Source organism: Venturia canescens, chromosome 8 (assembly GCF_019457755.1).
Source record: "Venturia canescens isolate UGA chromosome 8, ASM1945775v1, whole genome shotgun sequence".
NCBI classification, from domain to species: domain Eukaryota; kingdom Metazoa; phylum Arthropoda; class Insecta; order Hymenoptera; family Ichneumonidae; genus Venturia; species Venturia canescens.
This window is the reverse complement of record NC_057428.1, coordinates 18,831,601-18,856,601: the sequence shown is the minus strand read 5'-3', so window position 1 is coordinate 18,856,601 and position 25,001 is coordinate 18,831,601. Positions and strand designations below refer to the sequence as shown.

General features: G+C 37.9%; 3 protein-coding genes across 5 annotated transcripts in view; 1 reads left to right on the top strand and 2 right to left on the bottom strand.

Moving 5' to 3' along the window:
• The window catches only part of LOC122415420 (uncharacterized), a 37,993-nt gene extending 29,115 nt beyond the window's left edge, over positions 1 to 8,878 (top strand). The window contains exons 2-4 of the mRNA XM_043427546.1: positions 6,003 to 6,297; positions 6,567 to 6,716; positions 7,944 to 8,878. Coding sequence (XP_043283481.1) covers positions 6,003 to 6,297; positions 6,567 to 6,716; positions 7,944 to 8,137 — 639 coding nt within the window. The 3' untranslated portion in view covers positions 8,138 to 8,878. The remainder of the gene's footprint in view (positions 1 to 6,002; positions 6,298 to 6,566; positions 6,717 to 7,943) is intronic.
• Positions 634 to 14,280, bottom strand: LOC122415416 (probable ATP-dependent RNA helicase DHX35). Of its 2 annotated transcripts, XM_043427539.1 has the most exons (12): positions 14,114 to 14,280; positions 13,487 to 13,701; positions 3,563 to 3,742; positions 3,343 to 3,483; positions 2,993 to 3,155; positions 2,726 to 2,887; positions 2,307 to 2,453; positions 2,021 to 2,162; positions 1,616 to 1,902; positions 1,235 to 1,540; positions 994 to 1,147; positions 634 to 840 (listed from the first exon to the last, which is right to left on the bottom strand). In XM_043427539.1, exons 1-12 carry the CDS (start codon positions 14,145 to 14,147, stop codon positions 714 to 716), a joined length of 2,058 nt encoding a protein of 685 aa, XP_043283474.1. In that variant the 5' UTR covers positions 14,148 to 14,280; the 3' UTR covers positions 634 to 713. The 2 variants fall into 2 exon arrangements, with proteins under 2 accessions (XP_043283474.1, XP_043283475.1); XM_043427540.1 differs by lacking the exons at positions 13,487 to 13,701; positions 14,114 to 14,280 and adding an exon at positions 5,961 to 6,076.
• Positions 14,281 to 14,414: 134 nt separating this feature from the next.
• On the bottom strand, positions 14,415 to 24,892 carry LOC122415419 (sorting nexin-8-like). 2 transcript variants are annotated; one of them, XM_043427544.1, is made up of 9 exons: positions 24,658 to 24,892; positions 22,042 to 22,169; positions 17,218 to 17,350; positions 16,840 to 17,033; positions 16,506 to 16,623; positions 15,923 to 16,382; positions 15,496 to 15,712; positions 15,218 to 15,406; positions 14,415 to 15,047 (listed from the first exon to the last, which is right to left on the bottom strand). In XM_043427544.1, the coding sequence occupies exons 1-9, from the start codon at positions 24,698 to 24,700 to the stop codon at positions 14,940 to 14,942; spliced, it is 1,590 nt and encodes a 529-aa protein (XP_043283479.1). In that variant the 5' UTR covers positions 24,701 to 24,892; the 3' UTR covers positions 14,415 to 14,939. The 2 variants fall into 2 exon arrangements, with proteins under 2 accessions (XP_043283479.1, XP_043283480.1); XM_043427545.1 differs by lacking the exon at positions 24,658 to 24,892 and adding an exon at positions 23,982 to 24,316.
• Between the last annotated feature and the right edge of the window lie 109 nt (positions 24,893 to 25,001).

Here is a 25,001-nt window from a genome sequence, read left to right as displayed (position 1 = left end):
AAAATTGAAGATTTTTTGCGTTACGTTTACGCGTGAGTCATCGATATTTGTGAGAATTAAAAAATTAATAGTTTATAGAGCTTTTCGGTCGATATTCAATGAGATTGATGCACGTTTTCTCATAAAAATAAAAATTTACAATTCCTCGATTTCGTGAGAGTTTGTAAATTAAAATTAGTAAACAGCGAATTGCTCGATTCGATTATTTACAAGGCGCGATTTCGATATTCTCGAATTGGTCGAATAAAAAGGAAATTTGGGGCGGGAAAATGATCGGAAACGCGATCAGGTGATTGGGATGCAACTTTTATTTACTCGTCAGTTTGCCCTGACGCCTGGAGGTTTAATCAATTCGAAATAGTCAGTGGGTCAGGGATAACCGGAAGTGAAAAAAAGACTCGTAAAATTTCTCGTCACTTTCGCAGAGTAATTAAAGAAAAAAAAGATACGAAATTCTCGTTGCATTGAAACTTTCGCTGATTTGCTTTTCTTGCGGTATTTTTGGTGGGCGCGAACCGCAGCTCTGCACGCGATCGAATCCCCTTGATATTTAAACCGTTTCTATAGTAGGATATTTATAAAACGAAGGAAAAAGCTTGAAATAGAAAAATATAAAATGCGCAACTCACTGCGTTCATGAAAATAAAAAAGTAAAGCTCGACTTTGGGTCGATTTTATTCACAATATATAAATACTGTCGTCGTGATAAATTCTTAAATAGGATCGATCGATGTCCTCTCGAAAAAATGCGGTGCAAGTTCCACGAGCCATTCCGGCTTCACAACTGTCAATTCTCGCATGTAGGTTTTCGTCGTTTGGAGGATTTCACAGAAAACGATCCTGAAAACACACACACACACACACACGAAGTTTCAGCAAATTTTTTGAAAAAATGTGTAGAAAAATTGGAACTCTTGGAAAATCACGAGCAAGTAAAATATATTTCCTGGGCTTCGGGAGTTTGAGGTTCAATAATTTTCTTCGTTCCATTACCATTGAGGTTGCTGAAGAGTGTACAAGCAGCTGTTTGGATGAATGTATAAATCGCGATTGCCTCGAACCGTTTTGTAAACTCCTGTGTAATGAAGAAAAGCTGCATTCGGAAAAAGTCCAGCGCAGATACATTTCAGTATACTTTCGAGGTCGCCTGAAACAGAGTGCATTCACAAGTTTAGTAAACAAGTGAAATGACGAAGGAAAGATTTCAAATAAAATTCCGACTGTTTTTACTTACCCTTTGACGAGAGAATGGGAATGTCCAATTTTTTCATCAGTACTCTCATCTGCGTTCTTATTTCCATCGCCCTTTTGAGGGCTTTGTGATTGAGGAAGTGTTGCTGACACCAAGCGGGTGTTTTATTTTTTTCGAAAGCCGAATAAATATTCAGCAGTGTGAAGAGATCTCCTTCGGCGACTTCGAACTTGCGATGAGCGACTCGAGCTTTCATTGCAGCTTGGCCGCCTCCAGGTCGTACGAGAACGTTTTGGACCTGAAGCATCGCCAGGATCGTCGATATTTCCTCAGAACACTCCATCTCGCCTGTTATTAACGAATTATTTAAATTAATTTAAGCTTAAAAAAATAATATTGAAAACTTCGAGACTGCAGTTTTACCGGAAACAATGAGACATTTTGCGAGGACAGGCTCGAGGGGCATTTCAGCCATGGTCATTCCCAAGGGCGTTGTCAATTCACCACGATCGTTGACAGCGCCAAGCGCGTAGAGCAATTCGAGTCCGGCAAGAAGATTCTTGCTGGGTGGCGATGAGGGAAAATTAAACCTCAAAACATTATCGATCCCGAGGGCTTTGAGCTGGAGAATCGCAGGCGCAAGATCAGCCCGCTGCATCTGGGGTGGAGTCGATTCGAAAAAATTTTCGTAAGCTTCCTCGGTGTACAATCTTAAAAAAAAAAATTATTCATTTCGTCAAAAGTGTGAGCAGGCACTTTGAAAAAATCTTATTTTCAATGAAAATTAATCGTCGTTATTTAATATCGAAATTTTTAAATGTCAGTTACCTGTAAGCCCGTCCGGATTGCACGCGACCAGCTCTGCCTGCTCTCTGATTCGCCGAGGCTTTTGAAACCGGTGCGATAATGAGACTGTTCGTTTGCGTTTCGACCTCGAACCACGGAAGTTTAGCGAATCCACAGTCGATGACTGCGCAAGTAAAAAATAACGAGTGTCAGACCAATCACCGTTCCTTATTTTGTAGTTAAAAGATTTACTCATTACATCTCGCAACCGCGTAACGCAACGACTGATATGTAAAAGCCCAACGTTTCGTAAGCGAATAAATATTACCGTGCACGATGTTCGGTATCGTTATCGAGGTTTCAGCGATATTCGTAGCGACGATCACTTTCCGAGAGTCTTTCGATGCTCTGCGAAATACTTTGAGCTGCTCCGAATTTGGCAACGAACCGTACATCGGTAGCGCTATCAGCTGCACTGAAAACGATGAACGAGAGATCAAATTTCCATTCGTCACTTAATTCATTGCCACCCGAAAGTTTGTTCAAAACATTGGAGTAAAGTTTGAAAATTTTTCAACGTGAAACATGGTATTGGAAAACTATGAAATTCGATTGTTCAAAAAATCTTACAAAAATCCCGACACTCGAAAAGAGTCTCGGGTTTTACAAAGAATTTTTAAAATTTTTTATATTTCTGAGAACAATATGTGGAGCTGTGCGATAAAGAAGCGCTCTAAATTCACCAACGTTTTCCTTCTTTGACGAGTCTCGCATGTTCGTTGAGAAGAGATACTGCGCGATCGACTTCTTCCATTCCGGTGAGAAAGGCGAGAATATCTCCGGTTTCTTCGCTCTCGTGAATTTTTAACGCGGTGTCAACGACGGCTTTGACATAATCGGCGACTGGATCTGCGAAATTATTGAAAGAACGATGAATCACAAAAATTTACTGCGATCCATTTCGACGGAGAATTCTCGATCGAGATTTTTAAAAAAAACGAAACATTTTTTTACCTCTAACGTAAAAAACATCGACCGGGTACAACCTTCCCTCGACGCTCAATATCGTAGCCGTGTCGCTCGTGCGGTCTTTGGTCGTGTTCGTGTTAAGAAAATCACGCAGTTGCTCAGCGTCCACTGTAGCTGAGGAAACAATGACTTTCAAACTTTTTCTTTTCTGTGGAGAAAATCAAAATGGATTGTTTTTTTCTTTTCCCTTGAGTATTTTGGATTTTCAAATGAAATTTTCACTGGAATCGAGCTCGAAATTTCGAAAATTCGATAAATCTTTAAGACCATTTTCCAGAATATATATATTTTTTTTCATCTTTTTTTTTTCATTACTCAATAAAAATTCAACGAACCCTGATTATTTTTTTCAAAAGTCCCATGATTATGTCCGTGAGCAAAGTTCTTTCGTGTACTTCGTCGAGAATAACGACGCAGTATTTCGTCAGCAGTGGATCTCCCATCATTTCCCTCAATAGAATTCCCTCGGTCATGTACTAGGAAAAGCGTGCAAAAAAATGAGTAAAAATTGAGTTTGAGGAGGGGGATTAAAAAAAATCGAAATTCGACATTCACTTTGATTTTTGTCCCAGCGCCGGTGCAGTCGTCAAACCTTATGGAATATCCTACTTCGGTTCCCAAAAGGCAGCCTCGTTCGTCGGCGACTCGATTCGCGAGCGAAGTCGCTGCAACTCTCCGAGGTTCTGTGATACCGACCATTTTTCCATCCGCACCCCATCCCGCGTCCACGAGGTACTGGAAAATATAATTTTAACGTTTAATGGACGAGCCTGGTGGAAAAATCGACCTCTGGTTTGGTCGGGCACCCCGCTCGAAAAATTCATCAATATTGTGTACAAATTTCGTGGTAAACGGGTCAATTTCAACGTAAATATCCCCGTCATTAAGGAAGCTCACGCGAATCTAATGGAAATCGAAAATTCCAACTTTAACAGTTGAAATTTGGAAATGTGCTAGAAATATACAGCGTGCATCTACTCCCGGAATTATTGCAGGATCTACAGTCTAGTTGGCGAGAAAGCAATTAACGAAAATCTCATTTTTTGTAGCCTCAAGGCTCCCATGGCAGGCACACTTCCTGTGCGACCAATTGGATTTAATGAAACAGGATCCTCCCAACTTTGAAGAGCCAAAAACGAGAATAAGAAAATATAATATTTTTGGACTTATTCGAGGTTATCGAGTAATAACGACACAAACGGTGGAAGGTTTGACAACACCATGAGCAGGTGATTTAAAATATAGAAATGCATACGCATATTAATAGAAAACGGCTGTTGTCACATTTTGCTTGACGATTTTACTCCGAAAGTATGACATTATTAAAAATTGAACAATCTCAAAAAATAAGTAGCACATTATTTTAATAATTGGGAGAATAAATTTAAGGAAGTTGAGGCATTAGAATGAAAATTATGTCATCGCTTTTAAACCGACTGCATCTTATAAAGTGAACTGTAAAAAAAAAATCAGTTAAATTTTCAGACAGTTTAATCATCTCAAAAAATAAGTAACACGTTATTTTAATAATTGGGAGAATAAATTTAAGGAAGTTGAGGCATTAGATTGAAAATTATGTCATCGCTTTTAAACCGGTTGCATCTTACAAAGTGAAGTGTAAAAAAAAAATCAGTTAAATTTTCAGACAGTTTAAGAGCCTCGTTGCTGAGATAAATCAATAACAATTTAGGCCAAATAACATGTAACCTTATGGAAGTCGAGACACATTCGGTAATATCTCGGTTAAAAATGATGCTAAAAATATGAAATTTTTTGGGCAACATGAGCAAGGCTTGTTGAAGGATGTCAATTTTTTTCAGATTTATTAGAAGATTTGCTGAGATTACATTAATAATAATCTGCTTCCTGTGCAGTTTTTTGAGGCTAGGATCGTCCCTGTTTTCGACTGAGCTTTCACCAGTTTTACGTCTTTTTTTCCCCAACTCTTCTTTAAGGAAGTTGAGGCTGCACAGTAATTTTTTTTGCCCAAAAGTTATGACCTGTACCTTTCAAAAGTTATTAATATAATCTCAGCAAATCTCTTAATAAATCTAAAAAAAATTGACATTATTCAGCAAGCCTTGCTCGCGTTGTCCAAAAAATTTCATATTTTTAGCATCATTTTTAACGGAGATATCACTGAATGTGTCTTGACTTCCATAAGGTTACATGTTATTTGGCACAAATTGTTATTGATATAAAACTTTTGAAAGGTGCAGGTCATAACTTTTGGGTAAAAAAAATGACTGTACAGCCTCAACTTCCTTAAATCGTTTAATTGATCATTAAAAGAGCAAAAAAGTTAAGTTGCTTTTTTGAATGACAAGTAACGCGTGACTTCTTAAAAGGTTAAAAATTAAAAGGGATTTTACTCAAATTTGAAATCCGAAAAAATCCTAACGTTCAGTAGTTTGGGAGAAAAAACCTGGCTGCAAAATATCTCAAAAATACGAACAAATTTTTCAACTTTTAGTCAAACAATGTTTGAAGATAAACCGAAAATTGGGTGAATGTTGAGCATTGAAAGGACCAGCTCGGGGTTGGACCTTCCTGAAAGCAGTTTCAATACGCCGAAGAATATTTCCCATCGATTCTCATAATCAGTACCGCTCCGATAGAGCAATTATGAGGCTTTTGTTGGCCGAATGCGAGTGGGAGTTGATCGATTAACGGAGCTCGATTTGCTGCCTCGAATATATCAAAAGCTTTCAACGATTCTTCAAATTCGTTAGAAAAAATATGGAAACAATATTTTTGGGAACGATGGATCGAGACGAAGCGAACACGCGCGTACTTTTATGTACACTTCACATCCCGTTGTGTAAATAAATTCGCATGGAAAAGAATAAAATCCCAGAAAATGAATGCAGCGAGAGTAATGTTAGCTCAACCATGTACACACAGGGTCGTGATTTGTCATCGAAAATATACAAAGCTTTTAAAACGAACGTGCCTGTTATCTCACGAGCATCACGAATTTCGTGTTAAAAAATAGATTTTCGGTGATTGGGCAATACAGTGGTGTCATTGTTGGCCATCGAAAACTCTCGTAGCTGTGCTGCTTGCAGAATTATGGGGGAAGCTTCATCCATCCTCTGAGGAATCAGCCCCCACCTTTTGTCACCTGTTTCCAGGGAGTACCGCGTCGTTTGCATCCCAGTTCAGTCGCGCTTTAACTTCCTTCGACAACGAACGTTCTCGAGTTCCTCCAGTCAGCAGTCGGTGTATCATCATCAATACGATGAAACCTGCACTCTTCTTCATTGTTGCTATCGTTTGCCTTGAGATGGGTAAGTCCATTGTATTTTAGGGAATATTGTCAGAAACTCGAATTAGCTTGAAAGAAGAATTTTTCGAAAAAAATGTTGTTTCTTCTTCCTTCTTCTTCTTCTTTTTTATGGAGTAAAAAAATGCAGGCGAATCATTTGACGTTTCATTTATTATTTTTGTAAACTGCGAGGGATGATAATTGCTCACATTTTCCTCGATTTTTCTTCGAACCATAAAGTAATGACTTTGGTGCAGACGAATTAACGAATGTTTTTGTTTGTTGTTCCAGGCAATACTCTCAAGTGCTACAAATGCAATGATCCACCAAGCAAAGCCTGCGGTTTTAGGAGCTTCGACAAAAATGGTTTAGGAGTCAAAATAGATGAGTGTGAACCGGAAGCCAAATGCATCCGGACCGTCACCTTCCAACCGGAAGATGGTAAGTAGCAAGAAAGAATTTTTAAAATTTTTCATCGAAAATAAAAAACAACGTTCGCATAAGCAAGATTCAGCGAAACGTTTGAGCATCTATCAATACTATTGACGATCCACACTACCGATGGTGGTGCTCGTGTCCCACGGAAAAATGGCGCTATTGGAGTGCAGTTACACTACAAGGGCAGAAAGTTTGACGCGCAGTTCAGGGCTATCAAACTTCTGCCCGTGTGGTGTACACTATTTTTCTTTACAGCTGGTCGAAAGTACGTTTCTTCCGAAACATGCATCTATCGATAAAAGATGTTTTTGATGCCTGCCCCGACATTTGCTGCACGAGCGAAGCGAGTGCTCCAGGTCGGAGGAGCAGGCATCAAAAAAACAAGATTAGCAAAGATAATTAATATGAATATTTGCATTCCTATGAACCTGAAAATAGATCATTATTCCGAACGATAATATTAATTTTATCAATCTGGTCACTTTATTTTTGGCTTTCGCATTGATTTTATCTGGAAGGATAAACGTATGTTATTCGTTTGGATTTGTAGCAGTATAGTGCTGTTTTGATAATAGTGCTTGAAAATAATATGACATTTCCATAACATATTTCCAAATGAATAATATAACCTTATTCGTACGGTTTGCGGATGTCTAGACACAATTTTTCAAAAAACGTGTAGGCAATATCGATTCAAACGTCAAAAGTCAAAAAAATAATTACGTCAAACCTTTCGGATTGCAGAAAAGTGTTTTTTCGGCCCGCTGCGCGGGCCGAAGTTGCCGCATTCCGCCTGCGTCGGACAGAAAAATCGTATACACTCCACGGGAGTGAAATTAGACCACCTCAAACCGCGTGCTTATCACCCTCGCCTTCGGCTCGGGTGACAATTCTGCCCGCGGTTTGAAGTAGTCTGTTTTCCCTCTCTAAGTGTGTAATATACTATTGCTCCCGTTGAGACAAATGAAGTGCGTGCAGTTTTGACAGCGCAGAAATGTTATACTTTCGGCACTGAAATCGGTGCCGAAAGTACGTACTTTCGACCGAGGTGTGAAGAAAGAAATTTTTTTTCTGCAACTTCAGATGAAAAAAAATTATAAAATTTTTCCCCCCAAACATAAAAGACTAATTCATCATAAAAAATAGCCAAAAAGTGAGCAAATTTTAAAACCTCAAAATTATATCGTTCTCAGCAACATAAAACCCCAGAACTTTGATTTCTTCTTTTAGGCAAAGCAAACGAAACGTCTCGAGGCTGCTTTGTGCATGAGACAGATTTACATGGTTATTCGCAGACACAGGGCGTACAGTCAGAAGTCCTCTACTGCGAAACCGATCTCTGCAATGGAGCAGATTCCATCGCCGAAACTCTGATATCATTTTTGGTCATCATTACAATTTTGGTGATCGCAAGTCACGATTAATAGCTTTCAACCGAAGCTTTCACGAAACATGTAGAAATGATTTCATCATTTTCTACAGGTAGTCTTTATTAGAAACATCGCGATGTCACTGTAACCATTAATGTTACTATAACCATTAATGTCAATATAACCAATAAAGCGTATGGATCAGTCAACTAACCTCACTTGGAATTTTTGAAATCGAAATTCTTTGACACAGTTTGATTGATTAAAAAAAGGCTCTGTCACCTTATGCAAAATGATAGCAAAAATCGACTGACAGAGCCTTTATTTAATCGGTCGAACTGTGTCAAAGAATTTCGATTTCGAAATTTGCAACTATCTCCCTCGCATTCATGGTTACGATATACCGACTGATCCATCCTCTTAATGTCAATATAACCAATAATGTTACTATAACCATTGATGTCATTACAACCATTAATGTCACTACAGTCATTAATGCACTATACAACCACTAAACTGCCACTTTTCGAAAGTGTTTTCTCCATGAAAAACACAATCGAATATAATTCGTTAAATAAATGTCGAAAAATTGTGAAAAAAAAACACAATACAATATAATTCATTAAATAAATGTCGAAAAAATGTGAAAAAAAACACAATACAATATAATCCATTAAATAAATGTCGAATAAATGTGAAAAAAACACGATCGAATATGTAATTCGTTAAATAAATGTCAAAAAAATGTAACTCAAATGAATAAAGAGAACAAATATGACAGTATTACAACGAAAATTGTGTGCGATTCTATTTTTTCAGCGCCTTCAAATCCCAAAGGTAGATGGGTGAAGATTACGCGATGATGTTTTTGGTAGGCAAAAATGAATACGTACTGGATAGATTTGCAAAATTTCGACGCTAGTTACCGTGTAGCTTAACAGCAAATTAATTGTTGTATATCGACTTTTCTCTGACACTTATCACTCCGGCATATGAAAGCCGTACACACATGAAAAGTTATTGATTTTTTTCGTTAGTTATATCCAAGATTTCGCAAAAAAAATCGATCGTTGTATTTCGTGGATATTCAAGAATACATGAGTATTTTAGTTTTTAAAGCTTTCGATTGAAAATCGGCTGAAATATGAAAAAATATCTGATGAGAAATCATTCGGATTCCACGACAAATGGATCAGTAACATTTGACAACGCTGCATTCAATATACGCTCGCATGTGACGTCAGTTCGACCTTTTGGTCATATTTTGTCGTTCGTTAGCTTCGCCATGTTTTTTTTGTAAATTTTTACAAAACGACGATTTTTATCCAGGTATACTTTTTGATCGTTCATTTTTTCATTTTCCCCCACTGCAATACTACTAAAGTTATTGGCGTTACGAATTTTGTCAGTTTCTTGTTGGAAAAAATAAACTTCATTGAAAGAATCGAGTAAATATTGAACTGTCATAAATATCAAGTTTGCAGACTCCTGGCCAATGATCAATGAGCCGTGGTTGTCAAACTCTCCTATAAAATTTTTGCCAGAACTTTTTAATAGATGGCAAGGAAATAAATGAGCATCTTGAGAAAGCTGCTCTCTACGAATATTGTGTTTTTTTTTCATACTGAAAACGGATGTTTACCTTTCTAAATAATGCTCGATATTTATCCACTCAGTACAAAGCTATCAAGATTAATTTGAGGCGAAAACATTGTTAACCCTACACCTCATGTGCCTTTTTTCATACCCTCAACCTCATGACCGGGGTTTGAACGCACCCCACTCTTTTTCTGCTTATAAATCCGGTCCTACGATGCTAAACTGACTTTATCCTACACCATTTTCTTCGTTTTTTTATAACGAAAAGAATGATGTACGATAAAACTAATTTCAATTGAATTTATATATAAAAAAATCGGTCGATAATCAGTCGATAATGTCGCTTGTTAGGACGGGAGCGTAGTTTGAAGTTCACGTGGGGTGTGCTCACACCCCAGTCATGCGTTCTAGGGTTAAAAGTCAATGTTTGTTGGGCTCGGATAAACAGTCGGAGGAATAAAGTTAAAATTTTTGTCGGTGTGATCTTGTTCAAGAGGAAGCGAGCGAGTACGAAAAAAGTCGATTCAGATTCGATGGCTGTTTGACCGAGGGATCAAACTTCCCTTCATGGGGATGGGAAAAATTGAATTTTTTCAAATTTCACCAAAAATATATCTCGTTACGAGGGTAAATTAAAAGTTGGATAAAGAATAAAAACAATGAAAAAGACCATAAACAAGTTTATTCTTCACCTGTTATTTGATGGGTATAAAAATCATTTTCGTTGCTTTTAAACTTGAGAAAAATGCGATCGAAGCTTGTTTTGTGAGCCAAATCGTTTGATGATCTCGATTCATTAAAATTGTGTATCGGTCTGTACAACGATATTGAGTGACTCGTTGGTATCAGTATTGAATGCGGAATCCATAACGTAAAGAAAAGATTCATGATAATAAAATTCAGACAAGTATGCAGAAATAATGACGGAACCGTAGGAGATCCATTTGGCTTTATCGATGTAACTCCACGTGCGATCGACGAAAATGGCGATGAGAAGAAAATCGGCGAGAGCGTGAGGATTCGTTAGGCGCCACAAGAGGGAGATGAACAAGAAAGAATTGAGTCTGGAAATTTCAGTTTGTTTGGAGTAAAGTTGTGCGGCGTGAGTAGAAAAGCCTTGTGGAAAATCTGATTCCAAAAGTTCACTGAAAACTTTAATGTAACGATTCCAGGTGAGGCTGGAAGCCAAGAGGCTCCCACCGAGGAAGATCATCGACAAAATGACGTTTTCACCGTGCAATTTTTTCCTGTAAGCGACACAAGCCCCCGAGGCTTTTTGATCGGTCGGTAGAATCATTTGGAGCTTTTCGTATTCGGGCTTCGACAGATTTGTCCTTAAATATTGAAAGACACCGAGCAGAAGCGCACTCATTCCCAGAGCGTCGCAAACAGCGTCAACGTAATAGCCGACGCTCCCAACTTCCGAGCGTTCTCCGTCGATGTTTCTTCTTTTCCTCGCGACGAAACCATCCAAATCGTCCAGCCAAGATCTCACTTGAAATAGAAGGACACCGAGCCTTCGCCTCCGCAGGGATTTCGACGAAATGCATTTGGCTGCTGCAACAGCCACGAAAACGTGGCTCACGCTTATTCCGGTGGGCGTTATCCATTGACAGGAACTTAACCCTGTCAAACGATTCACGAGAGCGGCGAGTGGCCCGAATATATAAAAATTCGGATAATCCAACATCAGACCTTTCACCGTCACTTTGCACAGCGGATCCAAATCACAATCCGGCTTTGGCTCGTAATCACTCTCATCGGTCCATTCTCTGATCCTGTAATCACGCACTCGATAATACAATCTAATATCCATTACTAAAAAATACAAAACTACGAGCCCACAGGCTCCAACGATTGTCCTTTTTCGCCAGAGCTCCGTGGCTGCTGGTATTCGTCGCATAACTATTTTTTTCATTTTCCTTGAGACACGCGAATTCTCGGTACGAAGGGAAACGCTGACAATTTTTTTATCTCGTTTCATCGATTTTCTTCGTATCGGATTTTTACCGAGTTTTTCCTCAAATTCTGTTCCCTGAATTAATCATTCGTTGTATAATCACTCTGTATTTTGAGAATTCAATTTGGTTCAGTAGTTTGTAGTTATTTTCACTTTCTTAGTTCAATTTTCTCGCATTCTAGTATGATTAAGCATACTAGATGATTCGAAAGAACGGAGCGACACTATTCTTGCTTTGAGAATACAATCGAACTGGAAAAATTAACACCTGAGCTGTATCCTAGAGAAAGAAACTTCTTAGTATTGGTTTTATCTCTCTGGCCTTTGGTTATCTTATCGAAACAGAATTTTTTTCGTTCAATCAATATCCAAGTAAAAGATCAAATCGAAGAATCACTCGAAACGAAAACAATGTTTGGCGAGAATTCCGAGAACGGATTCAGAAGCATATCGATGAAGATTCCGACATATCCTCGCGTTACACTAGATGTCTTGAGTCGTCAACGTCATAACTCGTACTGGTCATAAATCGTAGTATGAGTTTCCTCTCCAGGAACGGAGATAACCGTGTTGCACGTCGCCCAGTACAACTAAGCCTGGGTCACTGTTTTACCAGCTTATCTATTCAAGCCGTGAAAAAACCGGTAACTCGTTGGTGCTGGATAACAATATTAGTCACATTCCGTTCTGCAGATGGAAGAAAAAATGTTATTGAAAAAACTTTCTTTCGAAAAATCGATCATCAAAACAGGCGGATATTTTTCAATAAAATTGCATTTCTCAAAAAATATATAAATCAAATTTTCAATCATTTCGATAAAAAATCATCAAAAAATACTTCTGCTTATGTCAGAACTAGAATTAATCCCCATGGAGAATATGAAAAACCTATTTGCCTATGTATCCCTAAGCTATTCACCTCTAATTTTAAGTCTAATCTTTACTCGTAATCATAAGCTTAAGATAATATAAAACAAAATATGTAAAACATTGGAAAGTGTGATAAAACCTTATAATGTGCTGTATAAATAGTTCGACAATTTGTAATAGGCTAAACGCGCCTCAATACAAATAAACTCATTATCATATTATCATACTTTTGCTTATGATAAATTGTTCTTTTTACTCATCATTTATTTTGGTGATTTAATGATTCTACACTCAGTCCAATAATATCTCGATTCCATAGTATCCCAGCCAATTCCATACGAGTTCAGTTTTAAAAAAATGATAATTCTTTTAAATTGCACTCATATAGAATTCAAACCTTGCAAATCCCTGCTTCTAGGATTATGATCTTCAAAATCGAGACCAAACAATCTAAAGTTCAAAGTTTTTTTCTATCCAGGCTGGTCCTGGATTCATCAAAAGTTCAGGAAACTACCATTTTATGCCGTATAATACCTGGATAATAAATATAGACCCATTCAGGAATTAAGTATTTTCAACGTGCTATGGATTTGCCAAATTAGAAAATTTTGTGCTCTCCTAAATTTTCTGAAAAACGATTGCACTGCCTATGAATTTGGACGAAAATTATAAGCAGGATTACAATGTTATTCTGCTAACAAGGTTTTTCGTGTGAATTTCTTATCCATAGACGTTGGACGGTACAAAGCAGAAATAAAATAGCACAAATGCTATTTATCTCGAGCATATTATCTTAAGCGTGTCTGTATTGTTCCAGAAAATGAGCAAAATACTTGAGTCGATATAGTTCTCTAGGCCAGACACGTATATTGTAGAACAATAAATGTTTTTATTTCACTGATAATTGATTCTTATCGAAAATTAAACTAATACAGAAAACTAATAAACAAAGAGATTATCAATAGCGTATATACCTGAGGAACTTGAGTACTTTTTCCAGAGCCAGTTTCACCAACAAGGACGATTGATTGATATTTTTCTAGTAGATATATTATGTGGTTTTTGTTCCGAGCTATCGGGAGCCGTTGACGTTGCAGTGTCAGTGCCAAAGACTGATTTGCGTTGTAGATAAACTGAGTCGAAGAATGCGCATCGATGTCTGGTTTGTCTTCTTGCCATGTATTATCTCCTGAATGGAAAATTAGATGAGATTTTTCCTTTCGCTTATTTGTCTAATTACTAATGGAAGAAATTAAAAATTCAGCTTTTCGGAAAAGTGACAGTATTTCATATATTTAACGAAACTTTTATTTAGAATCGTCATATAAAATTATGATGCAAAAGAAATAGAAATTGCCTTCCAATTGACTGTCTTTTGCAATTCGTAGTCATCTTAACCTACAAATCGTTTGATTCGAAAACACTGATACATTCAAAAATACTATCGATTCTTCGTTTGAGGAAAGAAAGCATGAATAAAAGCCATTGGTAATCTGTGAAATGATTCAAATTAAAATCATCCGAAATGAATTTCGTTCACTTTTGCAAAAACAAAAAAATAACCTAAAATAAACATTTTTTTGTCACAGTTCTTCACGTACCTGGTGCGAGGAATTTTGGTTTAATGGTCAACATTTCAGTGGTTGATAATACAAACGTGTTATTAGATCTTGTTGGGTTTAATCACATTTTTTAATCAACATAAGAACAGTAAATTATAAACACTTTAGTACATACACGCAGACATTGTTGACTGAATTGTCACGTGGCGAACATGGTGCGGCGACTTGTGGAACTAAAATCAGTGGTAGCGGTAGGATCGAAATAGTAAATTGCGGTCTTTTTTCAATTTGTTTTCAGCCGATGGACCAATTATTTTATTTATTATTCTTTTCGCTTAGATTTTTCTTTGGGAAATGGACGAATTTTATTGATTTTTCGTTTTTTTCACTCATAGAACACAACAACCCACTTAGCCTGACGTAACAATTGTTCTTGAATGAGTTACATGAGATATACATAAATCTATATATACATATGATATGTACATGCAGTAGTGCCGTCATTCTTAATTTTTTTTACAGTTGATAAAATATATATATTAAGTACACAACGAGGACTGTAAATACCATAAAATATTAATTTCTGTAACGTTAGTTTTTTATTACTGATATGAGAATTTTTCGGCTGGTTGTGCGTCGAAGTTTGCATCGTTGTAAGACGAAAATTCTTTCCACTAATTTTATATCATCAAATCGTTGCAGATGAGGTCCAAATATATTCGACCAGTTTCCACTGCATGAATCTGCATACCAATCGTAGAAAATACTGAACTTTATTTTGCTCTATTTCAACGATGCCAACTTCAATATCGTAATTCTGTTGGTTCTTTTTCAACACAATTCAGTTGAAGACTGTAAATCTCCGTCACTTGAGAGTTCCATCGTTGGCCGATACACCGTTTGAATTGATCGTAGTTTTCTCGGGGAGGCACTTCATGATCGTGGGCTCGATTAATTTCCATACTTCTGCGAGCTGTCAAACCAAAGAATAAAACAGTTTTCATTCTCGGTAACGTTTTTATAGAAATTTTATATTTCACGTTTTGATTGTTATCCTTCATTCCAATTAACCATTTTTTTAAACGAATAATGAATTTCACAGTGTGAATTATTGTTTGTTTTTGTCAACCTCATGACTCTTACTTCGGAATGTCCGCGTATTTGAACTTCAACGAGACTCTGCAGCACAGTCGCAAGTATTTCGAGATGGGCATGTACGAGTTGAGTTTCCATGTGCAAACAATGAAGAGAAAATGAGTTTCTTAGCTCAACATTAGCGATAACGGATTCCTGAGCGACCATTTTATTTTCCAAATACTCCACGGTGTCAGCCTATATAAGATAAATAGTTGTAAAAATACTTGACCAACAATTTTGACAAATTTCATACTTTTCGATCGTCCATATTCCAATTATCTTACATCCGTGCCACGAATGACGCCTTGCATCTGCCGTTTCTTTAAAGCCAGCATCGTCGACAAAGCTCTTTGATGATCCGCACTTACGCCTCGTTCGTGACGCTCGCACAATGTTCTATGAGCTACGAGAACGTCCAGAAGCAGGTTGAGTCTCTCGCACAGCATTGTTTCCTCTCTCACAGCCTGTTGCAAGGCTCTCGCCGACAGGAGATTGAATTCCCTGTAAAAATAACCAAATGTATCAATGGAAACTTGAGATCAATTCAAGTCGTCCGTTAAATTCAGTTTTTTGAATTTTTTGTGCCTTTCCAATTACTTGAATCTTGACAGTGACAAAATGAATAAAAAAAAAAAAAAGATTTCTCTATTGAAAAGTAAGCTCTACGATGTTTTTATAATTAAATAATCATTCGACGATTAATTGCCCCACTTTGAAATAACGTGAAATCCTTTCTTCATGTCATGCCAAACGGTAGATCCGCCACTGGCCCAGCCACTGCTACCGTAAGGTTCAGCGGCGAGGTTCGTGAGTTGAGTCCCCAATTCAGCCATGTCGGCGGCATAACTGTGCGACCTGATAGCCAGGCAATCAGCGATATTTTTGAGCCTCGATATTCCTAAAAGTATAACCCTGATCTGGTCTCGACTATTGGCGAATTCCGTTAACGTTTCAGGGGGCACGAGTTCCTTGGCTCTCGAGGATAATTCCGAGGTGGCGAATTCGTCCGGAACTCGCCTGAAAACTTCGCGGATTTTGTGCTGGGTTTCCTCCCCGGTGTAAGTGAAGAAGAAATGAACAATCGGATCTTGTCTCACTATTGGATGCCTCGCAATCAACGTCAAAAATCGCAGTAACGATCTTCTTCGCTCTTCGAGAAATTGCGAATCAGCTGAAATGAAAATCGAACAACTCAGTGACGTTGGCACCAAAATATCACGAATTTCAACCACTTCCAAGAAAGAAAAATGATTGCGAAATAAGATTGGAAACTTTCAAGTTCCTCATCGAATACCTCCGACTATTTTCTTCGGTGGAAGCTTCGGTATGAGTCTGTAAGGAAATCTTGCGATCAGGAGCTCGTGCAACGAGACGAAATCGTTGTAACGCCTATGCACGTTCGAATTGAAAGCCTGTGGAATGGTAAACAAACAATATTAATTTCGAAAACCAAATTTGATCCATCATTAGTTGAATTATAACGCTACATTTTTTTGACAAAATCAGCATTTCAAAAGGTTTTCTTTTTCTCCAGTTGACTATTCATTGCTTTGAAATGACTTCAGAAAATAAAAAAAGCATGAAAAATGTATTTTTTAATAGAAAGATTAAATTTTTCGACTTCTCACCTTACTGCTAACCAGATATTCCACGTGTTTCAAAAAAATGCCTTTCCTTTCAGGCACGAGATTAACTTCTATATCATCCAGTTTGCAGATGTCCGTGTAATTGATGCCCAATTTTGCAGGATTGTTTCCACGGCAGAGTCTCTGAGCGAGGAACGTCACTTCGGACCAATCGCCCAAAACAGGTACAGGAAGTTCTGGTTCGACAAGAAAATCAAAGAAAATGTTATTCGATGGGTTTGAGCAAGGATTTTTCCTTTTCGGAAATGAACTGATTTTCAAATTGTGAAAATTTTCGTTTGCGGAGAGACAAAATAGTATTTCAAATTCAATGGTCCATGCTCGATTTTCCAATCGAGCGTAATATTCGTCTTATCATACCTTGAGATTCTGAGTTTTCCAAAAGTTTATCACTAGGCTGTTTGCCCGCTTGAGCGAACGCGACCAGAGCCAGACCCTTGTAGAGCCCACTCCTCGTGAGATAGCCCACTTTGCTATCAACCAGTTCCCAAATCTGTTGAAATGCAAACAAACAAAAATTAGATGAAGCAAGCGCACGATTTCGGTTTAAAAAACTTCAAATTTTTCGAACAAAAATATGCACAAGAATTATTGTCCCAACTGTCGACTCCGAGGAGACTAAATCATTTTTTTTACATAAAGCAACCTTCAAATTCTCATGACCTTGGAACAATAATTCCCAAAACCATGGCCTCGCATTGGCGAAACGAGTTCACGACTAATTTTTACACAAAAATAAACAAATTTATAAATCGTAACGTTAAATATTATACGAGCAATAAAAATTCATAGTTAGTGCCTACGCACGCATTAGAATCAGCTGAAGCCAACGCACGTGCGTATATGTGTATGAAAGCGAGAAGATGAGAGTGAATTCGAAGAGGCTCTGCACCGCAAGGTACGCTCATGAGCCACACGGCAGATTACAGTGACTCGTTCGTACCCGAGGATCTATTTTTCCACGTGGGCAATGACGTAGCAATCACTCGATGATTTGTGTATGAAAAAAAAAAATTGAAAAAAAAGAACCGGAGATTGATGTTTTGTTGGATTAACGAAGGAGAATGGGCCTTGAAAATATGAGTTGTGGGATGTGTGCATGGGGGACGGAAGTCATTAAAATTTCGAGTACTTTGTTGGACCGTGTGGAAGGAAAATATTGACACAAAAATTGCGCTAAATTCTCATCACTTTTCCGACCATTTTCCTTTTTCATCGTCCACGTTCTCGTTCAATCGCAAATACAAAAACCAGTTAGCTCAAAGAGCCAGCAATTAATTGCGGAAAATAAAGATAATGAAGTGCGAAGTGGAAATTTCTCCCTCGAGAGCGATCGAAGGTCGATTGAGACGAGAAACTATAAATAAAGCTCTGAAAGTGTAAACTTTGTAACTTATCGTACGCTACACACTCGAAGTTTCTCTCGCGAGTGCATCGTCGAGGACGTCGAGCACGGGGAGGTGCGTTATACATGAATATTTGTGCCCTAACTGCTACTGTTGAACGCATTGACGAGTGAATGTATTCCGTTGGTCGGACCCCTCGCTCGTTTCTCTCATCGACATGACCGGGTGTCATTAAACCTTAATCGTCGATCGAGCTCGAGCAGGCGAGAGACCAGCGATGATCTGACAGCAATTTATATCTTTGCACTCACCGTGCACCGAGCCAGTGAATTTTTTCGCTATTTCATTCAACGATTCTATTTCGGGCTGGAGCTCGTTGAATTTATTTTTTATAAATTTGTTTTCAGTCTCGAATGCAACGAGGCGAGTATTTTCCAGCTTAATTACTCGAATTTATTTCAAGCTTTTTCATTACATTCAATGATCCGTTGATAAAATGTTGAAAGTGGCAAATTCCTGGTTCGGCTTTTTAAAAAATATTTACAAAAAGGAATCGAATGAATTTTTATCGAGGAAGTTACGAGCTTTTCCGCGTCTCTGTGCCACATTATTCTTGCTTCGTTCACGTAGATCCGAGCCTAGTATAGCGAGTGCATTTTTTTTATAACATCTACGAAACTACTCGCCTCTTCGTCTATAAACTGCATTATTATCATTGCACTCTCGTTATCAAGAATAAAACGAGTGCTCGGGTCATGCGTGATATTCAAGTGCGTTTCACTTTGCCCGCTGCTACATAAACGTAGCAATTAATCAGAAAACTCTCGAGCATTATTTGCTTGTAAAATAACGAGCGTGACCCAACAACGAGGAAGGAAACGCTCGAGTCTAGTCATTCCTTTTCACCTCTGTCATTTCCGACCGCGACCATTCACGTTTTTACTCTTCTCTCAAATACCATCTTCAACGTCACTTTTCTTAGGATTAATTCGTCAACGAATTTCGTGTTTTCCTGCCTCGTCATTTCTTGCTCCACTCGAATATTTCGTGTTGCAGTTTTGTCAAAAATTACGAAAAAAAAAGTAACGAAAATTCGTTTTCTCGTCGTTGAATCGGCCGTCGAAAGAAAATTTGAAAATCATCCGAAAATTTTTCAACGACAGTGCCTGAAAAGTACCGAAATTCTGTTTTTTTTAGATTTCAAGTGACAGGCGAGAGGATTTTTAACCCAAAAAGCTAAATGATCAGAGCTCCAGCGTCCACGTTGCTAGAAAAAACGTCAATTGTGAAAAATGTTGAGTCCTCGAGGTCAATATTATTAAGTTGCGTGTATACAACAACGAGAAAAGCTTGCGCAACAGGTTTACAATTTATGATGATAATATATGACGTCTGCTCGGTCCGAGTGGAAGTCGAGCCCACGAAAAAGGAGTTGTCATGAGAATACATGAAATTGGACAGAGAAGTATTCGAAACGGGCGTTCCAGCGACGATAACGTTCGTTCGATATCACTTTCCGCCTCTCGTTTGTCTCTGCGTGAGAGAACCAGTAAATATTCCCGATGGTGCGTGTGCGACTGTTTAGATTTGAGGAAAAATTTTAGCCGAGTCTCTGAGAGTCGCCAACGAGCGTTGGAGTTCGCGAAATCCGTAAATTTATTCCCCTCCAATCAGGATAATTCGTCGCACGAAAAGTTAGAATTGACGTGAAGATTCCAACGTGAAATAAGATAATTCGAGTCGAGTCCATCGAAACATTTGTATAATACGAAAATCAGGAATTTTGCTTCTTCGTTTTTTCTCATTCCGACGGAAAGTTGACTCTCGAGCCTGTGCTTTCAAGGTCACCTTCAGTCCCTCGCGATCCATGTTTATAACGCTTGCTACTTTGTCCACCTGACTTTGAGTTAGAGGACGAAATGTACGTTAGAGAGACAGAAAGAGAGAAAGAGAATAAGGGAAGAGAGAGAAAGAGGAAAAGAGCGAAGAGGAGAGCAAGCTCGCTCGTCTGGAAACTTGACTAGCAACAACTTAATACGCGCGATTAACGAAGATGCTCTCTCGACGTTACTGGTCGTACCAGTCAAGATACTGACCATGAAGATTTTATCCCCTTCCCTCCCTGCCCTTGCCTCCCCCCGGCCCTCCCGCCGGTTTTTAGACTCCTCGTCTCGACCTTAACGTGTGTACGTACGTGCGTATATATAAATTGATCGCGCCCACGAATTACGTTTTATATATACCTTACGAGCGATACGTGCCGACAGTTTTGTGTTGGGGGAACGAGAGTGGGGCTACCGAAAGTGTATTCACATTTTCTCATCACTCGGCACACAAAAATATTAAGGAAATGTGAAAAAAGCGACTTCTCGAGTGAAGAAAAATGGATTAAAAATGTCAGGCGTTGCTGAAGCTCGCGAGTCTCGAAAAGTTAAGAAAAGACCATTTTTTCGAGGAAATCTTGAAAGTTTTACGACATTTCCAATTGACCAAACTCATTTTTTGCGGTTCTCAATTAACAATCGTTTCTCATTCTCAATGTGAATTCGAAGTATTTGCAACGATGAGAAACGAACGTAATTGGCACTGAGCAGACTCGAAGTTTATTCTTGATTTACGACGGTTTGGGATCGTAAAATAAAACTCTAATCCTCCAAGACCATCGTCCACGTCTCTTCGCAGTGTGTAATTCTCCTTACGGAAACTTTGGGGGCAAGGGAAAAAAATTGTAAGCAAATACACCGCGCCTACCGAGCTGCTCAGTCATGTGTGAGTCGCACAAACTATTAGGACGGCAAACAAGCAATTTCCTTCGCGTGTCCACGCGAGAGCGATCAAAGAAGACTCCGAGGCCTCGGAAATCATAAACCGACGAAAACAAATGACGCGGGAGTTGAGAACAACAAAAGTAATAATACGAGAGGGGAGGGAATGAGGAAGGAAAAAATTGAAAAATTGCACCCAGCCAAGTTTCTAATTCACGGGATTAAGGTATAACTGGATGGATAGGCTCGACCAAAAATTATATCTTGATCGGAATTTCCGTACTTCGTGATGCAATAAAAATCTGTGAAAATTCAACAACATTTGGAAAGCTATGAACAACAATTATCAATAATAATATTTCCCAAAAGTTAATAACAAATTGTTTAAACAATTAATTATTCAATAATTTTGCGGTGACCTATTGTTTTTTTTTTACGAATGGAATGTGCGCATTTTTCTGAATGCTCATGATTTTTTTCATAATTTTCATGGATTTTTGAAATTCCCTTTTTTAAATTTCTTAAGTGGCTCTATTTGTACATATTTGATCCAGTAACCTTGAAACTTTTCAAAACTGATGGTAAATATGTCGTCTAAAACTTCCAAAATTTAAATTGTTAAAAATTTTTTTCAAAATTTTTTCAAGAAATTTCAAAAATCCGCGAAAATTCTGAAAAAATTCATGAGCATTCGGAAAAATACACACATTTGATTCGTAAAAAAAAACAATGGGTCACCGCAAAATTATTGAATAATTAATTGTTTAAACAATTTGTTACTAGCTTTTGGGCAATATTATTATTGATAATTGTTGTTCATAGCTTTCCAAATGTTGTTGAATTTTTTCAGATTTTTATTGCATCACGAAGTACGGAAATTCCAATCAGATATAATTTTTGGTCAAGCCTATCCATCCAGTTATACCTTAAATTCATGCGCGAACAACGGTAAAAAAAGAAAAACCGGAAAAAAGCGGAAGTGAAGAGACAAACGGTAGGAAAGACGCCGAGAGGCAAAGAGCGAGAAAAGCAGCAGGAAAATGGAGATAGAAATGGAGAGAAAAACAACTCACCTGACTGAGGACTGAACTGCTCAGCTGTGACTTGACGAGCAACGACCTGAAGACCTCGCGTTCGACATTACCGCTCGTCGGCGAGCATATTTTCTCATAAACTTCACGGTAGAAAGGCGGTATAGAGCCTTTTTATTTTCGTGTTCGTACGAGGCAAAATCATGAAACAGACGTGAGAAAAAACATTTTACCAAACAAAACATTACAAACAAGTTAATAATTCAACGTGAAGTGGGAATCGCAAGTTGCAGAAATACAATTTTCCATTACTCGACTCTCCACACACGCACGGAGGCAACAATAGAATACGAATTTAGTGAATTTATTTGCATGTTCCTTTCAAGATTTATGTGGCTTCGAAACCCCGTTAAAAACTCGGAGCTTCCGGTGCAGTAAATCCATCAAATCAACCGTCTTCCTTTCCATTTGACGTTACGTCAATTTTCATGACATTTTGTTGTTCACTATCTACAAATTCGACATATTGTCACATCCGTGATAGATCAAGTGAAACAAAAGAGAAGATCGTCGTTGTTGAATCTCAATACTTTAATCATATTTTCAAATTTCGGATTTTTTTCCATTTTTTCTAACGAAGCGAAGGAAGAGATAAATTTTTCTTTTTCTCATCGAAATTATCGATGATTTGACAACGTTTTAAAAATGAATTAAAATATCGCTGATTCTTATCTCATTATTTTTCATCGAATTCTTACGATAATGGAAAGAAAAAAAAATTTCTCTCGGCCCCTTTCGGCGATCGCTCCTTCGCCATTGTTTTCGTCACATAAATTTCTAATGGAGCATTTCTCGTCTCGCGGTGTGTTATTTACAAGGAGCACCTTTCGAACAACTCTTGCATCGAAGTCTCCGAGTCACCGTGGAATTTCTAGCCAAGGCTCAATGTTCCCTTACCTCTCTATGTGCTGGATATATACATAATATACGTACACTGTGTATACGTGTATACACAGAGCGACGATTTCTCAAAGACACTGCGCGTTCAGTGGTTCAAATCGTGAAGAAAGTCAAATTAACGCCGAACATTCTGTCACGATCGTGTCGTGAGAGAGAAAGGCTATTTCCTTAGAACGGAAAATATCAATTTCGAATAAAGTTCGACCGAAAGCTGTATAATAATTTCACAATAAATTTTCTCCGGAACGTAAACAGTGTAATAAATTTATCAAGATTTCAAGAAACCTCAAGATCTCACGAATTCTTATGTTCGATACACGAAACGTGATTTCAAAGATTTTTATTTATTTATCCATTAATTGAATCACGTATCAGTGGCTAAGAGCCTCGATAAAGAATTTCAAGGCCTTGATACGATCAGTGTCAGTTTCACGACCCCTAAAAATACGCAGTCGCAATATTTGAAATATTTGAACTTCGGAAACATTTGTAAGCAGCTTTACGTCTCATTGCTCCAGTATAATATAGACTATCTGAAAAAAAAAACAGTGGAAAATACGTCAGTGCTCGAAAGAATTTGTACGTGACGTAGAAGCATGATAAAGATGATATTTCCAGAAATTCATCCTTTTCCTATTTATGGAAACACCTGTTGATTGTTTGAAAATAAGATTCCCGGAGATATTTTGAGGGTTTGATAACACGCAAATGAGATTTTTCATTGTCATAATAAAAAGCAAGCGAATCGTTTATATATCATTGGAAATGTGTCATTTGTTATCGCATGCTGTGTGTACATTCCGGAGAGCGAAGAATCGCGATTTTTCGCTTACTGTTGACGGAAAGGGAGTGGAAGTTAAAAACAGAGAGTATTCGAACTGGTGGGATTATTTGAATCAGGCGACAGAGAAAAAAATAATAAACTTAAAAGTTGGAGTCTCGAGATATGGAGCTGTCAAAAGTTGTCACGTATATCCAATTATTCGATGGTAATGATTGTTTACATAAAAATAATGATTTACCGAACGACAGATCGCCCGACGCCATGTTGGATTTTACTAATGTAACATCCGAGTGTTCCTTTTACCGGTTATCCACTTAAATATTTCAACACTTTTATTGAACAATTTTTTCACTTAAAAAAACCCGACAACGATTCCTAATCTGACACCACGAATGGACACGAATATTCGCACTTACGTATTTCAACGAGTTTTTCAAACACAAAGTAAATAATATGAGAATAATTTAGAGAACGTGACAAATGTCCCGCAACGAAAACAGACACGTCGTACGCCATTGCCGTGTGGCGAGCAACTGGTTACTGGTTGACTGGGTTTTGCCTCTCGAGAAAAATCCGCCGAGTTCTCTCCTCTGACAGAAACCGAGTGCATCGGCCACAACCAGTTCTAGCCGATCCAGCATGCGCGCACGATTTTTCCTTTCTTGTTTTTTTTTTCGTCTCTGCGTAATATCGCAATTGCAATATTGTCGTTGCAGCGACGAAAGTGATTTTTATCGAAATTTCAGCCGTATTTCAACACTTTAGTAAATTCAGAAAAACTTAAACCTAAACAATACTCAAGTTTAGGAATATTTACGCATTTTAAAAACCTGCTTAAATTTATGTTAATGTTTATCCTGTTGTAAATGTGAACGAATCAAGATTTTTAGAAAAAAGTAGAACGGTGAAATTACCTAATAACTCCACCGGTGGTTTTGCCCTCAGAAAATCGAACATATCGTTTTTTCCACATGTGACGTCAATTTGTCGTAAATAAGATCAATCGGTATCACAACGTTACATAAAATTCTACAAATAAAGGTTATCAAGAAACATTTGTACTGCCACGTACATGATTTTTTGTTAATCGCTATCGATCATTGCTTTTATTCTTTGGAGTATCAGGTTAATGATGTCGGAAATTCGCAGACGTTCTGCTCAACAAGTTGTCTTTTGTATATCTCCTCATTTCTTTCTCACTCGCGAATAAAAAAGCCAATATTGCTCTCTTTCTCTTTTACCAACCAAACTTGGTCAT